This window comes from Pterocles gutturalis, unplaced genomic scaffold (assembly GCF_000699245.1).
Source record: "Pterocles gutturalis isolate BGI_N339 unplaced genomic scaffold, ASM69924v1 scaffold48627, whole genome shotgun sequence".
NCBI lineage: Eukaryota > Metazoa > Chordata > Aves > Pterocliformes > Pteroclidae > Pterocles > Pterocles gutturalis.
The window spans coordinates 24,006-44,874 of NW_010117314.1; the positions used below are offsets into that span (position 1 = coordinate 24,006).

The 20,869-nt window shown below is 39.7% G+C and overlaps 1 protein-coding gene across 1 annotated transcript in view; it reads right to left on the bottom strand.

The window, feature by feature from the left end:
* Window positions 1-1,465: 1,465 nt before the first annotated feature.
* PTCH1 (patched 1) overlaps window positions 1,466-20,869 on the bottom strand; it is a gene marked incomplete at its 5' end in the record, with an annotated part of 26,475 nt that continues 7,071 nt past the window's right edge. Inside the window, 9 exons of the mRNA XM_010075745.1 lie at window positions 1,466-1,609; window positions 3,308-3,836; window positions 4,893-5,147; window positions 6,672-6,771; window positions 9,745-9,887; window positions 13,212-13,349; window positions 14,882-15,162; window positions 16,663-16,846; window positions 18,906-19,048. Coding sequence (XP_010074047.1) covers window positions 3,309-3,836; window positions 4,893-5,147; window positions 6,672-6,771; window positions 9,745-9,887; window positions 13,212-13,349; window positions 14,882-15,162; window positions 16,663-16,846; window positions 18,906-19,048 — 1,772 coding nt within the window. The remainder of the gene's footprint in view (window positions 1,610-3,307; window positions 3,837-4,892; window positions 5,148-6,671; window positions 6,772-9,744; window positions 9,888-13,211; window positions 13,350-14,881; window positions 15,163-16,662; window positions 16,847-18,905; window positions 19,049-20,869) is intronic.

Sequence of the window (20,869 nt, forward strand, 5' to 3'; positions counted from 1 at the left end):
ATTTTAAATTACAGTTCTCCATTCTTAGCGTTTCTTTCCAACTGGAACACAGATTGTAGTGTTTTTTCAGACCCTTCACCTGCAAAAATCCCCTTTAGTTTCAAAATAATACAAAAAGCTAAATTAGTTTCACAAAGAGATCCCAGTTTAGCTGTTTTAATTAAAAGTGCCAATGCAGCATGGGAAAACACAAACAATAGAGAAAAGAACACCCCAGACTTTGTCATTACAGTCCTGGACCTATCAGAAAGCTATTTATATTTAAAAACTGAAAATAAAATTTTTTTTATCCTTCCATTTGATTTTTATCACTTACTATTAACTTCCTTCCTGCCATGAAAATAAGGTGACCAAAGAAACTGCTTTCAATGTTGTAAGGACACAGCTGAGCTGTGACTCACCATCAAACAACTCAACTATCCAGTTTCTAATGCCACTCAAAGTTAACAGAATCAATATCAAAATCAGGCATATGCTCATTGAATTTCTATAACCACCAGCACCTCTCAATATCCAGCACCTTTGGAAGTGAAAAAATAATGGTTATAGTGTTTGCACTTACCTGGCACCTTTATCAAACAAAAAAAATTTCAAAGCACTACCTGAACAGTAATTAAGCCTCACAACATTCCTGGGAGGTAGGTAAGTGTAATTATACCCATTTTACAGAATGAGAAAGTGATGCATGGGCCAGTTAAGTGACTTGATGAAAGTCACATGAACCAAGTCATTAAAGAGTGTGGGAAACTGAACCACAATCCTAAACCTCAACTCCCTGTATTCTATTTCAGTTGGGCCTTTGATGATGGCAGTCTATGGTCTATATAGTTAAACACCAACACAGTTTTCACTAGTGCCTACTAACAGGGAAAGCCAGACTCACATCAGCATCAGTGGGTTTATAAGCCCACTAAGTGTTGCCATACAGTAAAAGAGAAACTACAGTACGGCAGGAACATACAGACAAAAGCATGCACACTTCCAGATGCACACATGGATACACGCAGCAAAAAAAAAAACCCTGCATATAGCTAATCTATTTAAGCCTCCCAGATTAACTTGCTTTTCTTCATATCTGCTTATTTTAAAAATTATCACGCATAGCGTGTTTGAAAGTTAACAGTAACATTTCATACTACCACAGGGTTGTGATATGCAAATTTAAAATATCTTAAACAGACATGTACCTTTTTAAAAAAAATCCTATTACATAAGCAATATTTGCATAGAATTATACAAGTAAATTATACAATATTTAAGCAGCAGCAACTTATGCTGAAATTTAGAACTAGATTAAGCTTAGTTGTGACACAGAGATCAATGTATAAGAAGTACAAAGCGCGCACAATATTGTCCCCATTCTATTGCCCAGAGGCAAATGACTCCAGATTATACTACTTTACATTGTTCTTTTGTATATTACATATGTGTACATCTTTTAAATACTTAAAGAAATATTTAACAAAATAATACAATAGGTTACAGTAACAGTGAACTGTTGTCCTGATGCAGCATGTCCTTTTCTACAACTTCAAGCAGTTCCTCTCTTCAAGCAGTTCTGGAAACACAGTTTTCCATCTTTGGCCTCTTCTTTGCTTCAGTTATTACCCTTCAGAAATAAAGAGAGAAGAAAAAACAAACATTCACTAAAGTTCAAGAAAAACAAACAAATCAAGCTAATCCAAAACTCATTTCATTATTCTTGTGGTTACAGTTAGTAGTCAGGAAATGTGGCCTCTACTTTCATCTCAGTCATGAACTACCTGGTAAAGAAATACTGATGCCAATTTAAAAAATGCAGATGCTTTGATTTCTGAGTTGCCAGCTTTAGATACCTGCGACACATTTAGTCAAAGCCAACGAACACCTCAAGGTGAAATATGCTACATCAAATACTGTGTGCAGTTAAAGATCTCATATTACCACGCCGTTCAGTTTGAAAAAGCTGAGCCCATGTATTTCCTTTTCTGAGGATACTATTACTTGCCATATTTCTAGACTGTGAGGCTAAACACTTTCACGTCTATTTGCCCTTTGAGATGTTTGGAGAGACGTTTTATAAATCAGAAGGCAATTTTATTATGAGTCATCAAAAAATTTCCACTAAAACTCTCCATATGTGTGTGTGCGTGTGCACGTGTGTGTGCATACACGTAAAATAGATCTACAACCAAAATAAAATGGCTTCCTCTGGTAAAACTACTGTCTGTCACTGAAAAGCTCTGAAAAGCAAAGAGAGAAAACAGGGATCCACAGCAAAGGAACTATTTTACACTTCCTCTTTCACCCAAAAGAGAAAAGCAGAGTTAAAATAGCGAGTAATGGTTTTTCAGGCACAAGCCCCCAAAAGCTTTCAGTGTGAAAACTCAATTGGTTTCTCCCCTTCAAAAGTATTTCCTATGAAATTCATGGAAAACTTTCAAGAAAATGAACAGCTTTATTCTTCCCCAAACATCTGCTAAAATATCCTGTCTCTTCTAAATAGCACTGTTTCCTGTAATGTTCTCTTGCCAGCCTAAAGACAGACAACGATTTAGGTATCAAGTCTCACAAGTTCTTGGGTGTATCTGTTGTTTTATAGGAACATACTAAATATCCTGCTAGGTCAGCTCTACCCTAGGCAGATCTGCAATAGGCACTGCAGCTGCCCCTGGCAAGGCAGAGATTGGCCCAAGGACTCCTCCAGCGTGCGAGTTCTGGGTGAGTCTCTGAACACCTCCTAAGGCACAGCGGACACCCTGCCACTCAGCAGTGCACTAGGCATGGTGGGGCCTTCCAACCTCTCACTCGACCCATCTTCCAGAGGGATGCAGTCCTCACTATGGACTTCAAATTCTTTCACTGAATTTTATTCAAGAGAGGACAACTTGCACAGTAGCTGGCAATTTTACACTCTCCTAGGCAACGATGTTGTAGAACGTGCCTGACTCAGGGATCAGAAGACAGGACCTATCAACAGTAAATGCAGTCACATGGCTTTGAAGTCATTACACAACATCTCTGCTTCATTTTCCTCATCTGGTAAACTGGGATAGTACAATGTACTTACCCACTTTAAGTCACTTGGAATTAGTTCATGTCTGAACCCACTATGACTTCTCAGTCTTGGAAAGTACTACCTCATGCAACCTGATTTCTAGTGCAAAGTGGGCTATATTCACAGTCAGCAGATTTAAGATGAACAGGGACCAATAAGTAAACCTATCTGAAGGAAAGGTACCTCAGAGAAATTTTATCTTTCTCCTTTCTTTCAATCACACCGTTGCCTCGCACAGGCACAACCTGCAGCTGCTAGAGATGGACCTACCTTACTGTGAGCTGTTGCCAGGTATTCTTTCCTCACATTCCACATCTTGCAGTTCTATAACTTCTATTTTAGAATTTCTTCTTTCACACCGCACATTAAAAGGCACATGGGGGTCCTCAAATGGCCCATGGTCAGTTTCATGGTATCCCTCGTAGGATGGAAAGCTCCCTCCCCGAGAGCTGTGGCTGTGCACCGCAGGGTGGACAGCAACAGTCACTGAAGCTGAGGCAGTCACAGTAGTGATAGGCTGGCAGTACGCTGGACCCGCAGCACCCACGGCGCTGAACACGGGGCTTCTCATGTTATGAGAACGAGCCCTGTGGCCCACGCGATCCCTATTGCTAGGTCCTGAATGCCCTTCAGTAGAAATTTCAAAAGCATCCCTGCGAGGGCGGTAAGGAGGTGGTCGCAGCCCTTCCCTCGCTTCCCGTTTGGGTTGTCTGCCCTGACGCCATGCCTGCTGCGTGCTGGACTCTGGATTCAATTGTAATCTGGGACTTGATTGATGCCTTGTCTCTGGCTGAACCACCTGAAAGAGAGATGCACAGTTATAGCTCTGACAAAGCAAGGCAAATAAATACTACATTCGCTTATATTTTATGCTGGGAACAATTACAATAATGCTGTCCTGACTCTAATTCCACAAAGGTAAAGTTCTGGAGTCTGAGAATTGTTGGATTTTCCCAGACAGTTTTTGTCTGAAATTATTAAAACCTGGAAAGCATACCTTCAGAAAAACATAGGATGATAGCTGAAAACATTATTGTAAGCTTCCTACATACTGGTCTATCTTTTCAATGGGATGGATGACAAACACTTGATCTTAACTTCTCCAACAAAGCAGAATTGTGGGCAGTTGCAAAAGGCTCTGTTCCATGCAGGGTACATACACAGGATGTTAGTAGGGTAGTTGTATAGATTGTAGGAATCTGTTTTCTGATTTCTGTAAAAAGCGTGAAGTGCAGCGGCCACATCAGTCAATAAACCATGACCAACTTCAAATGTGGCTGTGCTTGTACCTATTTCTAGGCCTCTGCTGAACAAAACCAGATCCGCATTGCAGCTCAGCATGTAGTATCAGCAGGGGTAGGAGACAGAGCTTTTTCACTTTCCTTTGATAATGCAGTTATGCCAACCCAGTAGCAAGATGCAACAGGCCTAAGATTTGGCACAACCCTGAGACTGTTTTCTTTTGGCCCTATTGTCTTTCTCCCCAAAATGTGCTGTCAGAGAGAGGTATATGAGATGGTGACCCACAATGAGCTGTGTGGATTTTTTAATCTCTCCCCATTCTCTCTCTGAGAACAGTCATCAAGAAGACTGAGAGCTCTCTCTTGTGGCTGGAGCCAATATCATGTAACAGCAATTACACATGCCAAAGACCTCTGCTTTTGTACCATCATTTTACCCTCCAACTTGATTCTAAAGGAGAGGATGAAGAAAGCCTTCACTCCCTGCTTACAAGTTTTGGCACACAGACACAAAGCATAATTAGCCAGAAATATGAAAGAGCTTTCCACAAAAATAAATAGATTTAAACAAAAAAAACCCAAACACTCTTCTTGCTCTCCTGCAAGTTACTTACAGTGGATCTCGCAAAGACAGGATTCTCAGTGGCTTCCACTATTATTTGATGGACTGGGGCCCCAGGGCCTTGGGTGGCCTCATACTGATGAAGCTCTTCACTGATGCCGGACACTGTGGTTTGAGAGCTGTACTCCGAATCAGAGGAATCTGACCCATTATTCACGTGCCCCGGAGGCAGTGCAAACCTCACGATGCTGGGGGGCGGCTCAGGAGAAGGTGTGGGCAATCTGTTTCGTCCATTGGCTGGAGAAATCTGGCCCCAGGGCCTTGGGTGGCCTCATACTGATGAAGCTCTTCACTGATGCCGGACACTGTGGTTTGAGAGCTGTACTCCGAATCAGAGGAATCTGACCCATTATTCACGTGCCCCGGAGGCAGTGCAAACCTCACGATGCTGGGGGGCGGCTCAGGAGAAGGTGTGGGCAATCTGTTTCGTCCATTGGCTGGAGAAATCTGGTAATGACAATGCATTCAGTAAAATTCAATTAGCATTACCCTTTCAGTCAATTAGCACTTGACACAAATGTTCTTCTGCCAAATACATTGCCATGCCATTAGCAACAGTTTTCTGATGAACATTTACACTGAACTGAAAAAATTAATGAAAGAAAAATCAACATGATTTCCATCTGTGGATGTCTATGTGAACAGGATTACACAGATTCTTCTGGGCATCATTGTCTCAGGAAGTGGATGTGTGTGCATGCATGCACTTACACTTATAAAAATAATACATGGACCTCCCTCCCCCTTCAACATGCATTAACAGTGATTTCACAAAATCACCTCAAATGTGTATGTATAGTATGGTTCAGCAATTTGTGTGGTAATACCATATGCACATATATATTGCTTGAGTAAGGGACAGGCCATGTATACAGTTAGGAATATAAGAGATTACACACTGTTGTCAAAAGTGGTTTACTAATACTAAAAAACTAAATACTTCTGAAATATTACTAGTGCTGTATATATACCTTGTGTTTTTTTCTTGTGCACACACATACATATATATAGACACATGAAGCACAGCACAATGATTCTACTAATATGTGATAAAGACAGCCCTACATAATGCAGCAGTTGTGTTAACTACAGAGTAGATAGTAAATAACCAACAACCAAATACAAATTTGATATCTACAAATCCTTTTTTGCTGGACTTGGGCTTTATACTGAAAAGTCATCAACATCTAAGTGAAGACTTCCACCCATCAAAAATGTTGCTTGAGGCAAGAGCATAATGCAGGGAGGGGTGACTGGACTGGGGGGACCTCTGGCAGACTGGTCATGGTTATGAAGGTGTGGTCTCTGGACCACCACTGGTGTATGTTGGTCCACACAGGCCTTCCTGGTGGTCTGCTCAGTTAAATATTTGGAGGAAAGAACAGAGGCAGTGGGGTAGGAAGGAAGAAGGTATGTGTACAAAACAACTGTCTTTTGCTACATATCGGGGAAAATCCTTATTTTACAGACTAGTTCTGTATCACATTATGCCTTTAAAAGCATAAATAATCCTACACTTTTTATCAAGTTTGCTGATTGCAGCCTCTAAAACAATACTTACAAAGAAATCCCCTAAAGCATAAGTAGAAGAATATCAACAAAATAGCAAACAGCACATTTAATAAAGATTTAAAAACACCTAGAGCGATAAACAAAAAAAAAAATCCAAGATATTTTAAAGAATAAAGAGTTTCTAAAAAAGGCAGGTGATCTGGGGGGAATAGGAGCAGAGATAGTATTACTTTTTCTATTCACCATTAATTTTACTGACCTCAGGGTATGGCCCAAAGAATGAAAGAAGAACAGGAAGCAGCACCAATCCATTGAGAACTCCCAGAATGGTTAAGATTGCCAAAACAGCAAAGAAATACCTGAAGTAAGGTTTAAAGGGTTTGGGGGAGAGAATAGCCACAAATATCATTAGAAATAAAGAATTACAAATTACTCTTAAATATGTTAAAATAATACATATACTAAATTAAATCTAAAATATTACTAACATCATACTAAATAATTATATCACTTTACATTTATAGATATAGGGTTTTTTACCTTTTGAATTAGAGAAGCTACATTCCACAAACCAAAGTGTTAGTTGATAAAGGAAAGAAAAAAAATTACATTTGTTAATTTCCCAGAATCTGGAAGCATGTAATGTTATTTATGAATGTGTTACACAAACACAAAAATATGGAATGTGCAGTGAATAGCTGAATGCATTGAAAGCACAAATACAATGAAAAGGGGCCCCCATTAGTGAAAACCCAGCAGAAGCAAACAAATGAAGTGAAGGGTGTAGAATTTAAACAATTTAGCCTAGAAGGAAAAGAAGCCCTCTTCTCCCAGCAGCTAATCCACTGTGAAATGCTTCTGCATCTTACAGCAGAATCTCTAATTAAATCTCCAGTGTATCAGGTAAGGGTTTCCTTTGCTGTTCATTAATCACAACTTTCCGCCTAGAATTCTGTGAGTTCCAGTTTTACCAAATAGCTCAAATTGCAACCTTTTTACAACACAGGAACCCGCTTTCTGCGAAGAAAATGCTGCCCATTCTATAGTAAGCTTCAGCATTGTACTGAGTAAGAGCACTCCACAATGGCAGAGCTGCATTGCAGCCTAATCTTTTGTTGAACAATTTAGCATCTCTGAATACTCTTGTTTTGCGTCAGCCAATTCAAACATAAAGGCTGAAGGACTATGGAAGAAGAGGAAAGTGCACAAGTGGTTGTCCTTTCCCACCACTGAGGGCTAAGGTCTGGGATCCTTCATGAATACCAAGGTAAACCTTTCAGCAAAAGGAAAGCCTTGCTAGTTGGTATTCGGCACAGCTGGGGCTCAGACTAAACTTAAGGCTGTGTTGCAACTATGATTTCAAGGACTCAGACTTGGTAAATTCCTGGAGAAGAAGAGGAAAAAAAGAGAATGGAGGGCAAGTTTGCTGCTAATGGGTCTCCTGATTACATTCTCTAGCTGGCAACAAACTTTACTGCCTCCCTGTTTCTACATCTGATCAAATATATCAGACTCCTGTAAAACTACAAATATCCTGCTATTGTAAACATTTGGGAATTTCTGATCTGCATTAGCAAAAATCAGCAAGCCAATCTACTCTACTAACATAAACCACCAGAACTTTATACTGGGACAGAGATCAACAATAGGCATTAAAAACATTTGCATCTCATCCATCTAACACTAGGATAAACAGGAGGATTATAGCTCTGATCACTTGGTGTATACAATGTCTGTTAATTTACTTAATCTTCCACATTGTTGGACTAATCTATCGCTTTCCGGAAGTTTGGGATCTTCTTCGCCCACTATAACAATGCTCAGGCTCCCATAGTTTATTTTATTTTTTTTTTTAAACAAGGCAAACTAAAGTCAGATTGTGCTAGAAAATGAGAAACTGATGGCCAAAAAAAGTAAAATAACGTAAGCTGAAAAGTTGAAAGGCTCATTTTATAAACTGAGAGAACATCCAATCCAAATTTGGTGTGAAGGGCTGCTACAATCTTCCATTTGCTATGACACAAAAATTTGCTTGCCAAAATTTCGTCTGTTAAGTAGGAAAGTAGTACATCAAATGTACCCCTGTAAATTTAGGTTAAATCTATAAGTAACCTATATGTCAAAGTGTTTCAAACTGTACAAGATCTGGTCCTAAAAGAATAATTATGCCTTATTTCTTCAACACCAATAAAATAAAGTAAAAAAACACTGACTTAAGAAAAAATATAAGTTCTATTTCAGGACATGCAATATCTGTACAGTAATAACCCTCATGTAGGTTTCATGAGGTCTAACTGCAAACTGCCTGCTTTCTTCAACTCTCTTACATACATAAACAAAAAATCTTGATGAGATTTAGCAGCCATTCTCTCAGTTCCGGACTCTGACATTTTGTTGTTCTTGTTGTCAAATGGATCTCAGCTAAGTCTAGTCATCTATACAGCTTATGTCTACCTAAGTAGTTAAGTCATCTTTCAGAGTATTTTCATTTGGCCCAGTTCTACCTCAGTTCCATTTTAGGACTTGGCTTTTTTTTTTTTTTGTGCTGTAGTTTGCCACAAATAACCTGTGTCACTTCTAAGATCAGCCATTTTGCAGAGCTCCACAGGTTGTTTGGAGTAGAATCAGATCTGTTTCACTGCATTTCTCAAATTCCCCTTAATGAAAAACTTGCTTTCCTCTCCTACTCAAGAAACTCACATTCTTAACTAAACTCACAAGAAACAGTCTGCCTGTAGTTCTAAATAGAAGGGCCTTCCGGCTTTGCTTTACAGAATTTTAATATGAAGTTCTGTGTTCATACTTACAGTTCCCCAGCTCCCAAACAGGGCTTCTTTTTCCTCTCCCTGTTAGACATCATTGTAAACCTCACATAACAATAAAAGGAGAAGGTCCAGAGAGAGGCAGCTGCAACTCAGTTGCAGCATGTTGTAGGTTCATGTGTCCTTTGCACGCAAATTGTTATGCATACAAGAAGCCTAGAGGACCTAAAGGTTAAAGGTAAAACCCAGCTAATACTGGACAATACTAGATGCTTTGAGCTGACTCAAAGCCAGAATTAGCAAACTTTGCTAAGAAGGGCATTTTTGTGTTCTTTCATGCTGGGTGTCAGATTTTCCTGGAACAGATTTTAATACCAGCAATGGAAACACTACGGTGTCTAGCATGTAACAAGGAGTTAACAAAACAGAGAGAAAGCAGGACCATGACATAAGCATGCTTGACACACCATGCACAGTAATAAAATGACAGATACACTGAAGTGACTAAAAATTAAAAGCATACTTATTATTATTTTAAAAAGAAAGTCAAGACACACACAAATGCTTTACCTGACAATAAAATCAAACTCTGATCCTGCGAGCATTAACACTCCAAGGAGAGTGGACACGGCCCCATCCAGCACTGGTGCAAACATGTGTTCCAATGCGAGGACAGCCCTGTGGTTCCTGTCTCCTATTGCAGTTAAAAATGCCTGTAAAACAATAAAATCTTTTACATTAGAAAGAAGCCTATAACCTTCCAAACAGCCTCTCTCACAGAATGCAGTTTTTCACCAGTTAATTACTTCAAACTGCAGTTCATGAAAATATCTCTATAGCTGTCTAACCTTCAAGAGAAGGCCTGATTCTGCAGCCATATCACACACCTGCCCCTTCAGTCACACGAGCAGAGTAAGCACTCATTACAGAGTCAGACCATAGTAAGAATTTTGGAAACAACGCCTGCTTGTATCAGTAGGCTTTTGTCTCCAGCTTTGCTTATTTCCACCTGCAAAGAACTCGTTTCATGGTGAAAGCACTTCAGGTGTCAAAATTACAGGACTATTCCTCTTGCGTTCATGGGGCCACGGCTTTCCTGACTATCATGGGAAGTTTGCTGTAAGAGCAGCCAATACTGATGCAGGCTTTCCCACAGAGACCCAAGGACTTGTAGCTTCAGTTCAGGTACACAGCGACATTCACAGCAGCATTTATTAGCACAGGTCCTTCTGTCCCTTTACACACAAATGTCCATATGTAACAGTGCATTTCTTCTCACTGGGATGAAGCTACAGACTATCAGATGCTACAAATACTACGTGTCCAACTGATGGAAACTTGTCAGCATACTCACAGGACTGGTATGAAGTAACACTAGATTTTTTGGGGGGGGGTTTAATACTTCTATTTCACTCAAAATAAATGTTTTTGCAACTTCTACTACTTCACAGCTAGCAGGCCTACACATATAAAATTTCCTTAGGAATAGTGGTGAACATCATAGGGCCTAAGCAACAGTACAACAAGTGAAACATCTTTCTCCCTCCAACTCCTTAGTGAACAAGCTCTATCAAGAACACTCAAATGCTGTTGTTTCGTATGAATTTGTCTTCTCTGTGCATGACTTAATGGTTTAGGACAAAAACCTGGTTGATCTTCTTCCTGTGATTTATAAGGGCTCTCTCTTCGGCAAATTCTCTACGACCTCTTAGGATATGAGCTCAAGCAGCTATCTTTTTCTTGGTCCTGGAATTTAGGTCTCTCTTCTCTAGCAGCATATTTTCATTTATCTGACAAGCTGGAGGTGAAATCAGTCAATGCATTAAAAAGTTATTTTGTGGGACAAGTAGACCAAAACCGGATACATGTTGAGTGAGATTCCCAACCATCACTTCTGTAGGTAGCCAAACCATGTATTATTAATCTTTAGTATTGTATTAGAAGTGGTCTATGGAAAGTTAATGTAACCAGGACATTTTACATTCCCATATATATAAATGGATAAAGAATCTCCCTGCATGGTAAAGGCTGTCAATAAGACAACTCACATGAATGGGAGCAATCAAATCTGATCCACAACCATATTAACAAGTTATATAAACTTATGTGCTATACATACATACAGGAGTATGTACACATACAGGAGTATGTACACATACAGGAGCCTACTATGGATTCAGAATTTATTTGCAAAATTAAAAATATTAGGTCACAATTCACAAGGAATAGCAAAGAACTGAGCCACTCTTAAACAAGTTCAATTAAGTTCTGTATCAACAGTTCCAGCACTGCCTTTTTTGTTTATGCAACGCTGGTGTGACTGTTTATATGCAGGAAGTTCTGTGAAAGTCTGTACTGCTGCTATCATCTGACATTTACTAGGCATTTTTTGTTTAAAGCCTACATTTGAAAGTTTTTGACTCCAGAGTAAATGTGAAAAAATGCAATTATCAGTTTGCTTGGCATTTTACCTTCAGCCACCTTTTGCTTTTATATAGCTATATATAAATTCCTGTAATTAGATTAGTTTCCCATTTAGAAACAAATACGTGTTTTGTCCTTTTCTATTCTAGTTTTCATGTTTTAAATTTTCAGTTATAAGAAATTGTCATTTCTTTCCTCCTCTTGTACACCACTAGTTTCTGACACTTCCCAAACTACTGCGAACAGGTTTACCTCCAAAAGCCTAACTATCCATAGCAGTAGGGGAAAAAAAGATGTCAGCACTTCAAGGATCCAGTTGCTCCTCTTTAACCTTAACCTACTTCCCCTACAATTTTTCTTAAAACTATTCTTTCCATCCTGCTACTTTATGTGCCCCAACTCTGTACATTGTCTACAACATGCCCCCAGTATTCGGCCCTCTCCAGTGTGCTAAGATCCTCATTAGTTCTCCTCTCTTCTTCACTGTCACCAGATCCTCTCGGCAGTCTACCAGTCCTCCTTTTGAGTCTAGAAGGCCCCTTGTACTCCCATCCAATCTCACCGCCACTTTCCAGACCCTTCCCTTCACTTCTTTTTGGATTGCTACAGTACTAATATACTAGAGATTATTATATAATAGACTACAAGCACTTCCTCCCTGAAATTATATTATATTGACCACTCATCCTTTCCTGCTTTTTAATACAGAGAAATTCAAATCCATGAAGACAATGACACTCTCAAACTATTCTGAAATATTGATCAGAATAGCCTTATAGGAAAATCACTTATGCTGAGTGTGCAAAATGCTGGAAAGATTGGCACGGACATTATTTAATGTGAACACAGAAAAATAGCCCTTTATTCTTTGTCTCCAAATAAAGCAAGATGAGTTTTGCGTATCTTGCACACCCAAAACTACCCCCTTGCAAGCACACTGTCATTTCTACACATTTTTGCACATCAGGTTGACTAAGCTGCGTGAGTGAGTATGTGCACTCTAGATTTGGACACTTAACCTTGAAGATTTGAAAAACTTTGTAAAAAACATACCTTTTTCCCCCCTCTGCTCCTCATCACATTGGAAAACTGTTTTTTCCCCACAGACTGCATACTTGTGCCCACTATTAATATCTGATGGATTCTGAAGGTGCAGATTTTAAGTGAAAAATTAATCCAAATACATTCAAATTTCAGTGGTCCAGAGAAATCAAATAACACAATATGGGATTTTGAAAATAACCTTTAAAGGCTCCTCTTCCACAAGACACAGAATCTACATGCAAGAGGGAACAAACAGCTACATAGCACTGAGACAACAACAGTGAGGCTGTAGACAAGGACCAGGAGAGTCTGGACTGAAGCAGGGTGCACTACAAGCTCTGCTTGTGGATACCACAGGTGATGTGACCTCTCATATCTCCTGGGAGACTGATTCAATAGTTAGGAACTACTTCATCAAGACAAAACAAAAGGCACACAAAAGTGTTTGTGACCCATTTCCTCCTGAGAATCATGTCACTGACTTAGGAGACTAAGTAAGGATTTGTGATACTAACATTGCTATAGCTTTGTTTTAAAGTATTTTGAGAATGCTTCCTCATTTTACGTACCAAAGCAACGTGAACAGTGAATTCCACACCAATGCCAACAGAAGCAATCAGGATAACCACAGGCACTGCGCTCAGCTTTATTCCAATTAGACCCATCATGCCAAACAGCTCCACAGTCATCAGAGCCAGCACCACCACCTAGATGATTTCAAACAGCTGTTAGTAACTTCTTACACTCCAGACAAACGAAGAAAAAGATATTTCAAAACAGCATGGTGACTATAAAACATATTCCTCAAAGCCATTTTATATTCCCAAAGACAAGCTGCTTTTCCTTGTTTCATTGTACTCAATGTCAATGACTTGCTAGAGAGACAGTTTAAATTATACTCCTAAAAAACAATGAACAGACCAAGAATCATTTTTACATTGGTTACAATTTATCAGTGATCTGAAAATCAATGTATTCTTCCTTATCATGGATACCACCTAAAACATAAATTTTCTCTTTTTCACCTGTTTCTTGGACAATCCTTCCAGAAAAAGTAAATTTCAATTACCTGTATTGTAATTCTTTTTGTAGAACTGCAAATGTAAGTGAGGATAACTTTTGAGTAGGTTTAAAACCCAGAAAAAAGTGAATGCCATAATCACCTGATGAGCCTCAGGTTACAGAGGGGTTCTGAGCTTTTAAAATACTTGGAGGGATTGACATGGACAAAGTGAAGAGTTAAATCTAATACAAAGCTTTTATTTTCTTTCATCTACATTGTAAAAAAAAACTGAGGAAAAGGGAGGGGAGGAAATCTGTAGAATCAACTTTAAAAGTTGCTAAAGCCAAGCAGGAAAAAAAGACAGACACACTTATAAAAGCAATGGTGGACTCTGAAAATAAACGCCTTTTCCAAGTGAAAAAATATGCACTACAATAAATGATTTTATAAGCTAATGAATCAAGAGTAATAACATAAATTGCTTGATTAAGTGCTATGAAGAATATTCTAGACTAAACATTTACCTTTTAACATACCTGTCGTATAAACGTACATTACAAAAACTAGTAACTGCTTTACACTTTTCTACTTCTGGCATTTTATAAACCATAGGATAGTTTATGGAATTTAAACATAGGAAGATCATCATTCAATTTAACCTGAATGTTTACTGAGAGGCTTATGGTGCCTTGCAGAAAGAATGGAGGAGTATTCTCTTCAGTTTATAATTTTATGGCTCTTTCTCCTCGATAACTCAGTTACAACAGTGTGTACCATACAACCTAACTGCTTCAGTTTTTCCAGAAAGACTGCATTCAGAAATCAGTGGGAAAATTTACGGGCAAGTCAGTCACAAGCAACCGCCTTGAAAAATAATTACGTCTGATAAAAGGGAAGAAGGAATAAATATTTAGAAATAACTTTAATATTTTAAAAAGCACTTTTTTTTTTCCTCTGTGTCTTCTCATGTTAGGCTGCATCTGAGCAAGGGCAAAAGTTTATATACCTTCCTAAGAAACCTTTAAAGCTTAAAAAAAAGGTGGCCAAAGGATTAAGGTTATTAAGGTTTGTACCTCTAGCATGAACCCTACCCCCTCAAATTGAATAAATATATAATGAATGATGCAATATACATACTCCACCAGAGGCCCAGACATAAACAAAACCTTCCCGACTACAGCAAGAGCTATGCTGAAAGGAATTTGACTTCAACAAAGAACCTTATAATAAACTTACAATGATCCCAGCCGTCCAGGGGTTTAGGAGGAAGAGGGCACACACCAGAAACGTGCAAGCCAAAACTACACTAATGGATAAGAGGAGCCAATGACGAAGCCCAATGTACTGCTCCCAAAACAGAAATGGGTAGCCGTTTGGGTAGCTGGCGATCCCCAGGCTGGTGTAGTTACTACAGATAGCTCTCACTTTCTCAATAGCCTCCACAAAGTCAGAAGTTTCACGCAATCCGTTGAGGTAGAAAGGAAACTGAGCATATTCTATGGGCTCAGCTGCTGGAACTAGGAAGAGGATAGCAGTGTTAAAATGTGTGCTTGGAAAGAAGAAGATACACAGAGAGAACAATCAACAAAACACTTTGTTCTCCACAACAAAATGCTTAAAGGTGTTGAATTTAAATTTTACTTCTTTAGAACAAGTAACATTTTAAAAACTCCACAATAAACTGATAACTGAAGCAGTACAGGAGATTAGTATATTTTATCATGCAGTGCAAGATGGACACAGTCTACATCAAGCCTGCAAACAATTCTATATAATTTAACAGTTATATTTCGATATCAGTATTTAATCCTTATCAGTGCTATAGTGTTTTTTACTGAACACCTGACCAAAAACCCCTGACTACAATATAAAGCAGGAGATCACATAATCTTAAACATTTTATCCAAAGGCTCTTTTATGCAAGTGCAGTTCCTTTGAAATCAAATGTCATTTCCCTAAGATTAACAGAGGTCCACTGTTACAAAACTAGAGAAAAATTATGCTCAATCAGGCTGCTTGGTTTTTAAGATTTCCATTTAATATTCTGAAAGTCAGATTCAAAAATCCATATTCTGTTACTGATGCAAATGACTGTGAAAAAAAATAATATAGAAGTAATGGCTTACTGAGGAAATACATAACTTTTTATCCTTTAATAATTTGACAAACCAACACTCCCCATATGTCTTTTTGAGCGTAATGCTAAGTCTACTGTATGACAAGAAAAAAAAAAAAAACCTACACAACCAGCATTTTGTTACTGCCGTTGTGTGTTCCAGACCCTGCAGGGTCATTCAGTTGACTTGCTAAACATGATTTGCCCTATTATAATCTCAACTATAAATTTTCATTAAGACAAGACTTGGCCGACTGCCACAAAGCTCTAGGGTTCGGATACACTGAAGCACAGCTAGCTGGTTACCCAATCACATTTCCAAGCACACCAGTCCTCCCCTATATGCCCTCTCCTCTTCTCCACTGGCGTCCAACTAGCAATCCTCCCAATAAATTGAAAGCTGAAGCACAGCGATGTGAACAGTGAATGGCGTGAAATGGGATTGCTCTCCTATCTAAGTAGCTTCTGTACCATATCAGTGTCGGTAGCTTAGCATATGAGCTGACTTGATAAAATTGCCTTAGATATAAAGAATGGGGGATAAACATGATATAATCGCAGTGATGAAATTTCAGAATTACATAGGAAATAATTCAATGTGATCTCCAGGTTTCTCTCAGACAAAACTACCAGCTGACACTAAAAAGCAATGCTTACTGTAAGTTCTTAGAGCTTTAAACAGTTATAAAACTAATTTTTCAATGTAATAAAACCCTGCAGTTGTGCCATACTTGCAACGGTGCATGGGTTTCCTAAGACACAGAGTAACACAATATATTGTCCTGTTTATGCTTCTGAGCCCTTTGCAGCATCAGCCAACTACAGAGTTACTTGTTCTTGAAGGAAGGAGTGGGGGGGCACTTATATAAACTCTAAGACATTAAGATGAAATGCTACTTACTTCTCAGCCTTGTTTCTGGCATATAGTCTGCTTTGTCATGGACCCACTCTGGGCGGTGAGGCCGGATGTTGGCTTGTGAGGCAGCATAGGCTACAGGGTCATTGCTAACCCAGGCTGTCAGGTAGATGTAGAAAGCATTTGGGTTAATGATTCCATCTGCATCCACCAGACGCTGTTTAGTCAACTGCAAAATGGAAAAAATTAGAAGCCTTTCAGAATGAGTTTTGCTTCTAGGGCTCTTGCCGTAAAACTTTCAACAAATGGTCTCAAGATGCAACACACATAAAGGAAGGGAAAAGCGAAAGAGTATGAACATTCACTTGAAGTCACTTATCAGTAAACTATTGTTTGACAATAAAAAAAAAAATCTAAAAAACTAGAGTGACAGTAGAAAGTGGTTATTTATAAATGAGTACTCATACAATATTTACAGTAACCACGAAATCAGCAGACGGCTCCAGAATAGACTGAACCAATTAAATCCGAATTCTGAAAGCCTGCAGCCAGGAGTGAAAAACGACTGAGCTGGAGAAACATATTTAAAGAAAGGGAAAGAAAACCTGGCAAGAGTCCCTCTACACGTCTGTGTGCAGTTAACCTCTGTTGTTAACACTGAAGGAAATGCCACCCAGTAAATGGAGGAGAGCTATAAAAATAAAACAACATCTGTATAAATTTTGCTAACACTTGCCTCCTATGACCTATGTATTCAGAAAATGCCCAGCGTCAAGAAAGCAGACGAGTGCCCTGTGTTATTTGGGTCACTGTGGGCAAATGCATCTGTGGGGTAAACAGCAGTGGTACACTTCAAGGGTTCTGCAGCCAACTCCTGCACAGCTAGAGCTCTGACAGAGGACCCTGTGGGTGAAAAGTATTACTGGGGTTTTTTGTTTTGTTTATTTAAAATTCTGGCTTGGCTCCAGTTTCAGGTCTTTTTAATGAAATGAAAAACAACAGTGACAGCAGTTAAAAAAAAAAAAAAAAAAAAGCTCGATTCCAAGGATCTGGATTCAATTAGTCCACAGGATATGCAACAACTGTATGTCTTCAAGCTGTCTCTGGAACTGCATAGTACAGCACTCAGCCCCTGTGGGTGCACCACACTTTTCTCCCTCCCAGGCACAGGAAATTATATCAGCAGCTGCAGTCCAATCGCATTTGTTCCACAGTGTACCTGGTACACTCTGCTAAACAAAGTCTCACTGAAGGTTTTCTCTTCAACACTCTTACTTTGCTTAATTCGTAGCTGAAGCTTCATTCAGACCTGACAGCATGCTGCATGTTGCCATACAGCAGTGTGTTTTACACACCCTAGTAACTTTGAACAATATACTCTGTAAATCTGTCACCTTTAATGCCAGGAAAACAAGAAAGACAATAAGCAGATCTGCCAAGAAGCTCATTAGAAAGCTTATTTTTCTGCCTGAAAGCACGAGTCAAGGAGGACTCTAGGAGAGAGAAAGTTAGGTTATTGCAGAATTTCTTCTTAGAGGTTTGAAATCTAATTTTAGTGTAAGGAGTCAAACCTAATGTGTTTCCACCTACCAATGGCTACAGCAAATGCAGTCATATGCTGTGATACCTTGCAAAAGAACCTCAGACATTTTATTTATGCAGCTCAAACAACTGCCATTCTTAGTCCTACAACAGTACAGCTGTATTTAGTGATGATGGTACAAGAACACAATACAGCATGTAACAATTTCAGTCCCCTTCCACTATCATTCATCAATATATTTCTTTACATGTTATGTTTTGCATAAACCGGTAGGAACTAACCACATAATTGCAAATGCTAAATTCAAAGCCACAGCAGAAAGCCAAGCAAAGGTCAATCCTATAAGGCAATTTTGCACAAATCAGAAACAATGGCACCTAAGGCAAGAAGGCTAACACTGGCTTGAACTGGTGTAGGAAAAGACTCCATGTATGTATGCAGCAAAGCATTTTTCACAACAATTTCAGTGGAAACTGAGTGAGTCTGACAGAGGAGCAGCACTTGAACACATGCCAGCCAGTAATAATCAAAGGCAGACATTCCCAGTATTGATTTTGAACACTTTGCAAAACAGGGCAGACTGCAGCTAACAAGTAGCTTCAGCAAACTCAGTGAGGACATGCAATAAGGTGTAACTCGGGCACTCAATTCATCATCAAGATGAAAAAAGAGATTCTTTACATCTCCCCGCCGTGCTGCTGACTTGTGTATTCTGTATAAACCAGTATGGACTTTGATACAGTACCTGGCTGATGTCAATGGGCTTTGCTCGGTTGCCTGTTTGTACCAAGAGTTTGTAAGCCAAAACAGCATCATCTGATCCATTTTTATAATTGTTGTAAGTGATCTTCCCAGATTCCCAGTCACTGTCAAATGCATCCTGAAGCCCTGAAAAGTTAAGGGAGGCAAGGGAAAGACAGAATAAGCAAGTAAGCAATCACTCTTGGAAAAAAAATTGAGCAGGATGAAAGAATAATCATTCTTTTCCATAGGTGAATCAGGAAGAAAATAATCCACCTGCTGCCTCCTAAATATGGAGCTCCTCTGTCACTGTCAGGGTGTGGGAAGGTAAGAGAAGCAGTCGCATGTCCCGTATTGTGCCCAAAGAAAGGCAGGGGATGCAAGAAAGTGCAAGGGAGAAGCCTCAAGAGTCTTCTAATTTTGTGCAGTCCAGCAAAGCTGAGCTAGCAAGCTGGAGGTGCAGTGTATACTGGTATAAACCAACTTCCCATCAAGGCAAAGATCTTGGATGGGATTAAGACCCTCTGATCCTGCATCTTTCACAGACCCTTTGAGAGCAACCTAGCACTCTGCTTGGAGAAGTGTCTGGGGAAGAGTTAAGATTGTCTAGAATAAAAAGGGGTTTTCCTTGTGAATCACAATTCCAGAACACTCAAAACTCCATAGGAATACTTGCATTTATCACCTCTTTCATACACACCCTCCTCAAAACAAAGCTGAAGTCTTGCCCTGACCGGGATGGTGCCATAACAGAAACGGACTGAGTTGAGCCCTGATCCAACTTCACCGCCTACAATGGAGTTAAAAACAGAGGAAGCATTTAGTCCACTATCTAGATGGGAAACACTCTCCATACTCCCCTCTGCCTCAGCAAAACCCTGGCCGAGTGCACTGAGCCACAGAGGAGGACACACACCACTCTCATTAAGTGTTCTGGGCTACTGCAGAGCACTGTGGCAATAGCTTCTACAATATAGCCAGAAATTCCACTACAAGGGGAAAAAAAAAAACCACACTCAAACTTTCAACTTCAAACAGCAACTCAGCTGCTCCTTGAGCACAGCATGAGTGAACACGATTTTGTCAATTTGTTCCATCTGTTCAACTTGTGCAGCTAATACAAGTCGTGGCATCTGCTGCCAGCACATGTAAAGATCACAGCCAACACCTATTCACTCTCAACTGTTATTTTCCTCTTTGCCACCCCTCAAGGGGGAAGGAATACCTCACAGCACAAATTTGGATTAGATTTAGTACAGGAAGCCATGCCCCAGTGCTCTGTGCAAGCAGATGACAAACCGCATGTCCAGGGAAGGGACAGAAAAGGCTGGGTGAGTGGTGGTGGAGGAAATCGCCGACCCACCTCACAGCTGGGCTCAGAAGCTGTAATGAAAACCATCATTACAGATTGGATAGGTTAGCTACAGCTGTACAGAGATAAGAGTACTGGAAGTGAAAACGCACTCGGCTGACATCGCCTCTGAGCTGGAGTACCCACTCCCATTTACAAACTCACCCCCTCTACCTTAGAAAACTCCCTCCAATGTTGTCCTGACAAATCATACCCACTCATAAAGCCAACAGGCTGAGAACCAAGTGATGAAAGAAGCCTGCCAGATCTCTGCATGCAGCCCTCCAGCACCTGCCCAGGAGAGGGACAATTTGCCATCAGGTTTTCTAGCATCACCAAAGGACGTCAAGGCCTCCTTTAAAAAAGCCTTGTTTGCTGGTGCCCTTGAAGAGGGGAAAACATTGCTTAGGACATACAAAAATACCAATCCATCCCTCCTGTTCCAAGTTCAGCTCCATGTCAGTCTCTCAGAAAGTGGCTAGGTGAGAGTATTTGTGATATCACACCAGTTATGTGAAAGATGACTTTGGGAGGTTAAGAGGAGGTCAAAAAAGCATGTGGGAAAGATGGAGACCACCAAAGAGTAGTTTAACTTACAGTAAAAATTGCTCACTTCA